General features: G+C 33.0%; 1 protein-coding gene across 1 annotated transcript; it reads left to right on the top strand.

The window, feature by feature from the left end:
* The first annotated feature begins 1,412 nt into the window (after nt 1–1,412).
* On the top strand, nt 1,413–8,978 carry LOC149901085 (voltage-dependent anion-selective channel-like). The gene is made up of 6 exons (XM_090111516.1): nt 1,413–1,546; nt 2,251–2,409; nt 2,979–3,142; nt 3,548–3,775; nt 4,450–4,658; nt 8,563–8,978. Exons 2-6 carry the CDS (start codon nt 2,254–2,256, stop codon nt 8,652–8,654), a joined length of 849 nt encoding a protein of 282 aa, XP_089967642.1. The 5' UTR covers nt 1,413–1,546; nt 2,251–2,253; the 3' UTR covers nt 8,655–8,978.
* Nucleotides 8,979–10,316: the final 1,338 nt, after the last annotated feature.

The following is a 10,316-nucleotide window of genomic DNA, read 5'->3' on the forward strand; positions in this document are numbered from 1 at the left end:
TTTCGACTGGGTGAACCGATTTTGATGATTCTTTCTATCTAGGAGGACTTTCAAATAATAAATTGAAAGTCCTCCTGTGCGGTCTAACTAAATTTGGTCTAGCTCTCACAATTTTAAGATGGTTTAGATTTTGTTAAAAATAATTATTTAAGTTGGTTCTTACTAACAAGTTATACAAACTAAAGCTTATAACCGCTTATAATAGCTTATAATCGCTTTTCCATCGCTTATCCTAAATCATATTTTTAGGATAAGCGATGGAAAATTAACTAACTGATTACCATCAACGAGTGCATTGTACTTTCTGATAAGGATTATTCAAATTTATCAATCACACTGGATATTCATGGTTAAATATTTTTGGACCGATAGAGTCATGGGATAAACAATGATGTAAGTACAAACATTAGGCCTAATTGATTTTATTATACCCACTCAAAATTCTACGTGGTTCAGACCTCCCGTGACGTGATATTTGAATCAAACCATTTTATATTATTTATTTTATTTCTTAAATTATGACAATTTTTGAGCATTTTGTCGCTCTTAGTGGTAACAGTTTTAATTACATATCAAATTTATTTAATTTTCCAACCGTTAATGCTGCTATTACGAAAGAAACAGTCCCATGTTTGCGTCCGGTAAGAAAATTTTACCGTTATTTTTTATCTTTTCTAACAATATTTATAATATACTTATGTATTTAATTTTTTTTATATTTATAATGCTATAATTTAAAGGATGGGTCAATGGGACAAATGGACGTTTGCAAGGACGAATGGGGTAGAAAAGTCGATTGCACTCGAGAAGACGACGAAGACGAAAATAATGAAAAAAATCATCTGAATGGAGACAATAAAATATGTTGCTCAGTGAGTATTTATTATACTAAATTAAATTAATTTATCTGTATTACCAAGACGACATTCATTCATTCAATACGATGATATTATGATCATTAATTATTATTATTATACCGCGCTCTACGAACTCACTTCATTCGTAGATGTAGTTTAAAAATTTGAATTTCGCGGTTCTCAAAGAGTCGTACATTATATATTTGGCTATTACAAACAAACTTTTTAAATACGTGAGGCGAGTATGATTGTTATTAATAAAACCAAGTGAGTGAGACTTTTCAAAATTAAAATGATTTAATTATAAGTTAATCTCGAGTTTTTGAAAGGGTAATGACCCTATAATCCCGTTATGCCGCATCGAGAACTAGTCAATAAGAATTCTTTTTATTATTAAATCCTTGTAAAACTATGATATTTACTAATATAAAAATGTATATTTATTTTTTAAAGTTTATATTTTATTACATTGTCCCAAAAACTATTTTTGCTCCCAAATGGATCGTATTTGACATAAAAAAACTACACGTGATCATATCAATAACGCCAATTCCGGCACTGTCACGCCCTCTTTGCTCCGTTTTCGGAAACCAGAATTGTCTTGTGGTGCGGTGTTGGAGGTGAAGTTATTGCAAAGAATTCTTTGAATTCTGCCTAACTAGTTTCAATCTGTGAATTAATTTAATATAGTGAGTATATACGTAAAGATATTTGATATTTATAATAATTTCAGTAATGTACTTGCATTGCAATATTATATGGGATACACGTAATAGCCGGGGAGAATCTACGTCATACACGTGTTTTTTAGTTATTTTTATATAAACCTAATGGATTTTTATTAGAAAAGTGTATTAATTCGTCCCTGCATTAAGTCATCTTCTTGATTTTTTTTTCATTTTTTCACACAGCTTTACTTTTTAACATAGAATCGTCTGTATCAGTAACATTTGAATTGATACATAAGACAGGGACTATTTTAGTGTCTAGGCGAAAGGTCAGACTTATAGCCAAAGTGTAATATCGATTTGTTCCACTTTACTTTTTGTAGGATCGATAGTAGTAGTCAGGATATGGTGTAATGTTGCGGATCGCAAATTCGCAAGTTATGTAACACCTGATGTGAATGCGGCTGGTTAATGGGATGTGCAAATTCATTGCGACTCGTCTGGCTTTGATTTAGAGTCCAATGCCAGATTATATGATGTCTTATTATAATTAGTACACTATTATCTATAGTACCTATTGTTTGCACTATTGCTTTCATTGAAATGTCTGTATCATTTTCATTTACCTAATGTTACTGTGATAGGAACTCTTTAAAGAAGTGTGCATGTTATTAGTGCCACCTTTTTAGTTGTGCTTAATATAAATTATTTATATTTTCTTGCAGAGAATGTCTCCCCCATACTACGCAGATCTCGGCAAGAAGGCCAATGATGTCTTCGGCAAGGGATACCACTTTGGTGTGTTCAAACTTGACCTTAAGACCAAGAGCGAGGCAGGAGTTGAATTCAGCAGTGGCATCGTCTCCAACCAGGAAAGCGGAAAGGTCTGTATTTATATTGTAATATTTAATTTAATTAAAAGAAATTTACATCAATAAAAATTTATAGGTAACATGAACACAGGATTGTTATATGAAAATAGGTGAAAGAAAATCAAGGTTACACAATTATTATTGACATAATATGTATTTGAAATTATTTTAATTCAGTGAACGTAATTTTTCTCTTACAATATTTCGTAGTCATTAACTCATTTGCAGAAATCATAGTAGGATTTGTATATATTTTTGTAACAGTTGAATGAAAATTAATTCTGCACTATTAAAGCATAAAAGTGTCTTTTGTGACAAAATTGTAAGTTTCATACACAGAGTAGTATTGTAAATTGTTTGTTATAGAGATAAGATTATTCATTTTATAACACAGTCAGATATATGCCTAAGAATGCCAATTTATCTACGCTATTGCAGATATTTCACAACTTATGCAATTTTCTATCTCAATGATCAATATTTTTTACTATTACAATATTTCATTAAATATCACCAAGAACAATGAAAGTGAATTTCTTCAAGTTTTACTAACTGGTTATATAATATTCAATTATTTGCAGGTGTTCGGTAGCCTTTCCTCAAAATACGCCGTAAAGGACTACGGCCTTACGTTCACAGAGAAATGGAACACAGACAACACACTCGCCACCGATATCACTATTCAAGACAAGATCGCTCAGGGTCTTAAGATCACCCTTGAGGGAACATTCGCCCCACAAACCGGGTAAATAATATATGTAATAAAAAAAATATTTCATACTGTTATGTAGGTATATATTAAATGTTAAATAACAAATTTTCGTAAGTTTTTTTTTGAGGATGATGTAATCCTTAACACAATGTGTAACCTTGAAAACACATTTTAATAATGAATTTAAGAATTGTTAATTTTAAATTTGTTTAGTTTTAATGGCTTAATATGCAAATTGCTCACAATGATAACAAATATTTTAAAATAATGTAGATAATGGTTTTCTTCATTCTTTTAGTATTCGAAAATTTTAATTTACATAGAAATACTGGTACTTACTTCTACATAAAAATTCATACATTATGACATAAATAAAAATTTCCCTAAATCCACAATAAAATAAACCAACAAAATTATAATCAAAACTCCCTCCCGCAGAAGCAAAACCGGCAAGCTGAAGTCGTCGTTCGCGAACGACACAGTAGCGCTCAACACCAACGTGGACCTGGACCTGGCGGGTCCCATCGTGGACGTAGCCGCGGTCCTCAAGTACCAGGGCTGGCTCGCGGGTGCCAACACACAGTTCGACACGCAGAAGGCCAAGTTCTCCAAGAACAACTTTGCCTTCGGATATCAGTCCAACGACTTTGCTCTGCACACTAACGTGTAAGTTATTGAATAAATGAAGCTTGTTAAATAAAAAATGTTGTGTGGTTTTATGAAACCACGGTAAAAGTGAAACTTAGGCACAAAATTATCGTATTTGTACGATAATTATCGTACGGTTCGACCGTCACGCGACATGCGCTACACAGACCAAAAAGTTTGAGACGATGTAATAAAAGTTTCACTTTAAAATATACTTACACAGATTACTTGAGTAAAATGCTTGTTTCATGTTCATGTCAATTTAAATTTAATGTATTACATAACATATCCTTACAAAGTATACTTTGAAAAACATTTTTAATCTGTCTTAGCTCTTTGCTTCTTTGTAACTAGTTTTTAGACACTCGATAATTTTTTCAAAGCATTATAAAGAATTTTAAGTGACTATATACTTCAAATTGCCTTTTTTAACGTGATAACGTTTTTAAAATCGTTTTAGTCGGGTGACATGTTCAGAAACTTGTGTCACACCAAAACCTCACGAGCGCGATCGCAGGTATAACGAGAGAGAGACGGACCGATCTCCCGTCTCATCTCGAGCGCTGCCACCAATAAGACGTTATCACGTAAACATCTCGATCGTAGACCTACTTTACAAACAAACAATTTTTCTGTTAAAAGTTGCCATTTAGAGACCAAACTTCCAATTTCTCACACGCCCTATATTACAGCGACAACGGCAAAGACTTCGGCGGTTCCATCTACCAGAAGGTGTCAGACAAACTGGACTGTGGTGTCAGCATGAAGTGGCAAGCCGGTTCCTCGGACACACTGTTCGGAGTTGGTGCCAAGTTCGCGCTTGACCAAGATGCTTCCCTACATGCTAAGATCAATAATAAGTCACTGATTGGTCTCGGATACCAGCAGAAGTTGCGCCCAGGTATGTGGATAGCACTTATTTTTTTTTATTGCACTTAAAGAGAATAATAAAAAAGAAATACAGACACTTAAATATAGCTTAAACTAAGTACAAATGGCGGTCTTATCGCTTTAGAGCGATTTCTTCCAGACAACCTTAGTATATTTAAATTAAAATGATTTATTTATTTCTTGTTTTACAATAGGTTTAAGACTAGTTTGTGTCAGGAGAATCTGCACTTCCTTAAAAGTAATGTAGAAATACTCCTTAACACTAATGTGTAACTAATTGTGTAATTTTAAAGATCTATGTATACAGACACACAGTCGGTGGAAAGCGACTTTGGTTCATAATATTATGTAGTGATTTTTAAAACAATAGTAAAATTAACAGTAGGTAAAGTGATCTATCGACAACACTAATATGATTTTTTCTACTTATAAGCATCATAAATCATCCAGGTTAAGCCCATGGCCATGTGAGGATTATAACTAAGTGATTCTTTATATGACTTCCATATACATTGAGATTAGGCGGTTTAGTAAAACTAGTATATACTAGTTATAGCTTCCTATTTAAACCACACCTCGGTACACAATTTACGAATAGTATGAACTGAAACATGACACTGATTGCCTTTATTGGATATGTAATAGAGACTGTCTGACTGACTATCCTATGGAATAAAATACTCGATGATGAAGCTGTACCGCACCAATGGTTGGAATCTGAAATTACACTACTGTACAAAAAAGGCGATCCAGCAGACTTAGGAAACTATCGTCCTATAAGCCTCATGTCTAGCTTTTACAAACTTTTCGCTTCCTGTTTGCTCGAAAGAATAGGCCCTGTTATCGACTCACATCAACCGATCGAACAAGCTGGGTTCAGAAGTGGTTTCAGCACATTGGACCATATCCAAGTAGTGGACCAGGTGATTGAGAAATTCTCAGAATTTAATAAGCCCTTGTATCTAGCCTTCGTAGACTACAAAAAAGCTTTTGACACAATTTCACACGAAAGCATCTGGGAATCACTGAAATCACTAAAAATAAATGAAAAATATATTAATATACTAAAACAAATTTACAATAACAGTACAAGTAGAGTCAAGCTAGATAGAGTAGGCGAATCATTCAAGGTAAAGAGAGGAGTCCGTCAAGGGGACCCAATTTCGCCTAAATTATTCATAGCCGTCTTACAACACGTATTAGAAAAATTACCGTGGTCCAATCGAGGCATTAATATGAATGGAAACATGCTTAGTCATCTCAGATTTGCCGATGATATAATATTGTTTGCGGAAAACCCTCACCACCTAAGTAAGATGATCAATGAACTTAACCAGGCTAGCAAAAATATTGGATTGGAAATTAATCTCGATAAAACAAAAATAATGACTAACCACACTGTTACGCCCATCTTACTAGATTCCCCTCTCGAGTACGTAAATAAATATATCTACCTAGGCAAACAGATTTCTTTTAATAAGGAAAGAAACTTTGAAGAAGTAAACCGAAGAGTGGCGATTACGTGGAGCAAGTTCTGGAGCTTTAAAGAGATTCTGAAATCACAACTTCCGCTAGCAACTAAAAAAATAGTCATGGACACAGCACTACTGCCCTGCCTCACTTATGGGTGCCCAACATGGACCTTCGACCACAAAACTAGATATAAAATCCAGACTTCCCAAAGAAGAATGGAAAGAAGCTGCCTAGGCGTCAAACTTAAAGATAGAATAAGGAACACCGACATTCGGAAAAAAACAAAAGTATGTGATGCCTTAGGTTTTGCACTGAAGGGAAAATGGAAGTGGGCGGGTCACTTGGCTCGTTACAAAGACGTAAGATGGACACTCAGGTCAGTGAAATGGTCGGGGCCAAGAGGCACCAGGACAAGGGGTCGACCAAGGGCCAGATGGGCTGACGAAATAGTAGCAGTCGCTGGCGGAAATTGGCTGAACTTAGCCCAAGACAGGGACAAGTGGCATTCTTTGGGGGAGGCTTTTACCCGTACGGGGTCCATATAGAAACTTACCTAGTACTTAAATTAACTTTATTAAATTGTATTATCTTGATTAGTATCTAAACTGTTCTAACATTGTACTTAAATTGTAATTGTAACTACTACTGTATCTTATGGATCAAATAAAGCTTTATTTATTTATTTATTTTATTTAATAGAGACTGTATAGTTATTGTTTAAATAGAAGAGCATGTGTTTCGAGCACATGTGTCAGAAGTGAAACTTCTTTGGCAAAATTCAAAGATACCAAAATCGTTGCCTTACTCCATAATATGATGTATATTACCACGACGCGACCTTGAAATTTTACTCTCAACGCGCCTAAAGAAGTTTCAGTTCAAACTTTTTATATACATATCACTACATAGTATAAAACAAAGGTTTTAACAATTTATTATGTTTTAGAAAAAGCGGGCGAAGCCGCGGGCTGAAAGCTAGTTATAAATAAAAACATATTAAATCTTTTTTACGAAAAATTAAAAATGTAAATACGTAAAACAATTTAATAATTCATATGTAAATAAAACTTTACGTGATTTAACATTCGAGATATCGCGTGATATTTCATACATCATCTTTTTATCTATATTATATAATACTTGACATAAGGCACTTGAAAATAATGGATGGGAATGGGAAGTTGAAAATGGTGATAATATTAGGCCTTAAATTATCTGTTTAAAGGTGATTTAAGTCATATAATAAACACCTTTTTTATAGATTAATTATAATATTATGATTTCCTGTAATATGTCTTACTATGTTATTAATAAATTGCAATAATTGACGATGCCAATATTTTTTTGATGATTTCGAAGTAAATGTTTTGTATGTACAAAATAGTAATACAGAATACTCCATCAAGACTTCAACTATGATAATTGTGGCTAATACAAAAATCTTTAATTCACCAACCTATAAATATCAGGTATTTGATTTTAGGCTTATTATAGTAGAGCCATTTTAATAGGCAACATTTGACAGTTCAACAAAATTCAAGAACGTAACCTAGTAACGACGACATAGAATAACATGATATTTCGTTTTGTTAGAACTGCACATTTGCTGAACTTTTTTCAATTACGACTACATATTTATAATAATAATGACCAATACAAGTAATTTTAAGATTTCATTTTACTGATAAACCATTCTAAACATAATAAACAATTTCTGAATTGAAGAACTGACGTCACTACAATTTTGTGTCAATAAACCTTTTTTCTTTTTAAATACCAGAGACGTTACTCTAAAAATCGAAATCTGACATCTTGAATCGAATGCATTGATTACTTGTGAATAAAAATCATCATAAATTAATAAATTCGATTGACAAATGTTTCAAATCCATATCGATTAATTCACTTTAATCGATGTTTTTAAGCAGGTTACCTCTCTTCGAAGATAAAATTGATAGACGTCAAATGTTGCCTATTAAATTGGCTCGACAATAGGTTCTTATCTATAGTTGTATTTTGTAAGCTCATTTTCAGTTTGTTTTATGTAATATGATGTGATAAGATACTGTGAAAGAGCATAAATTGTATAAGAGATAAACGAGTTATTTATTAATGGAACAATCTTTTATGCAAAAAAATATTGATAGAAATAATTTTCTTATATATTTCACTAGCTTTCCGCCTGCGGCTTCCCCGCTTTGTCTAAAACCAAAAAAATATATCGAAAAACCTTCCTCTATCTATTAAAAAAACCACATCAAAATCCGTTGCATAGATTTAAAGATTTGAGCATACATAGGGACAGAGAAAACTACTTTGTTTTATACTATGTAGTAATGAGTCGATTTTAATTATCTTTCGTGATTTAAAATCGAATGTGAAGTGAAGTAATAACGTTTTATCGCAAATTTTCGTATACTTATATAAGTTTATCGTTGCAGGCGTAACCCTCACACTGTCTGCGGCCATCGACGGGCAGAACTTCAACGCCGGCGGCCACAAGGTGGGCGTGGCCCTCGAGCTCGAGCCCTAGGCGTATCATACACTCTTAGACTTGTAGATAAAGCCTCTTACTGTTATATTACAATGTATGTCGCAAAATCAAATGAAAATACGAGTGTTCTGTGTAAATGAGCAATAAAATTGTCATAAGTTCACCCTGCAAGTCTGCCGACGGACTCGGTCCGTTCGCTTTCCTATTAGTATTAGCGATCCGTATTATGTATGTGTAAGCACGCATCTTTGTCGCTAAATAAATACGTTCAATGGAAGTCAGTCTATATCGCGTTGTAAATAAGCACCGATGGTGTATCCTTATTGATTGATTGAGAATAAATAATGAATAGTCTGTTGGAAATATGTTTTTTATTGCCTTTACTGTCCTATCCTATTTTCCCTATAGAGTGTTGTTGAAACAATATTTATTTCATTTTTTTGAGTCGTTTATTAACTATCAATGATTAGATTATATTATAATATTATTATTATTATATTGGATTTTTTTGCTCTAACTTAGTTTTAAAAATTATTATTTAGTTAGGTACTTAACGATGAAAGTTATTCCTTTGCACTTTTCCGTATTATTTGTGCAATATCGTAACACACACGAAGGCATGTTTGATGCGTTTCACTTTAAAACCATTAAAAAATACCGCTCAACATACGTCATGTGACGTATGTTGAGCGGTATTTTTAGTGGAACATAAGTGATGTAGGCGGTGTCGTCTCCTATTAATATTATCTCAATGATTTTGAGTTATTTATTTCAATATAAACAATAAACTACGATGATTTTTCAATACAATGTAAAACGTTAGATTGTTTCAACCTTGGAACAAAAATAAGCCCTCGAGTATAAATAGCTATTGATGACAATATTCAAAGCTAGTCGATAAACATTACGACGTATACAATTAATACGCATTATATTGATAGGGATAAACAAATTTTATTTACTTTCATTTGAATACTGCGTAATTATGCAGTTTAATATAGTTAATTTTGTATGAAATTAATTTCACCCTAATATTCAAGCCAAGCAGTTCCTAATTTACTATTATCCTGTATATTATACATATAAGAGAAAAACGATGTGTCCGTACAGATGTACGGACACATCGTACTAATAATATAAAACCGAAGAGATTGATTGAATGTTCTAATGTCAGGAACTTCTGGACTGATTGATTTTATAGGTACCTATTGAATAGTCCATTTGCTTTGCTATAATATATCGTACGATGTTACGGAATACAGCTCGTTGAATAAACAGTAAATGTTTTTATTATTTGTTATTGATTTCTGAACACTTGATGCGGTACAATAGAACAAGTAAAGATTTGTAAAATGCTGAATTTTATGATGAGATTTTTAAAATTCTATAATATGCATTAACTCAATAATTAATCTATTGTCGAAAAAATGAACGACAGTCGATGAAATGTTCCACATCTACCAGCGACGCCGATGCTGCAGTGCCGTCAAGCGACACGCGGTGGCCACCGACGCCGGCCGGTTTACTGCACTTAACTATACTTGCTTTGTCTGATATTATGTGGAACTTGCTGAACTGCTTTGTAAAATATGTCTCTAGATTGTCTTGAATTAATTATTATTTATAATCTATAATATAAAAATGAATCCCAAAATGTGTTGGTAAGCGCATAACTTGAGAACGGCTGAACCGATTTCGATA

This window comes from Colias eurytheme, chromosome 17 (assembly GCF_061535395.1).
Source record: "Colias eurytheme isolate Ceu_HAF_F1 chromosome 17, ilColEury1 Martin Lab GWU primary, whole genome shotgun sequence".
Lineage (NCBI taxonomy): Eukaryota > Metazoa > Arthropoda > Insecta > Lepidoptera > Pieridae > Colias > Colias eurytheme.

Coding starts and splice junctions, on each gene's coding strand:
- LOC149901085 (XM_090111516.1), top strand. CDS start 2,254: ATGTCTCCCCCATACTACGCAGATCTCGGCAAGAAGGCCAATGATGTC. Junction 3,143..3,547: donor ACATTCGCCCCACAAACCGG/GTAAATAATATA, acceptor TCCCTCCCGCAG/AAGCAAAACCGGCAAGCTGA. Junction 3,776..4,449: donor TTTGCTCTGCACACTAACGT/GTAAGTTATTGA, acceptor CCTATATTACAG/CGACAACGGCAAAGACTTCG.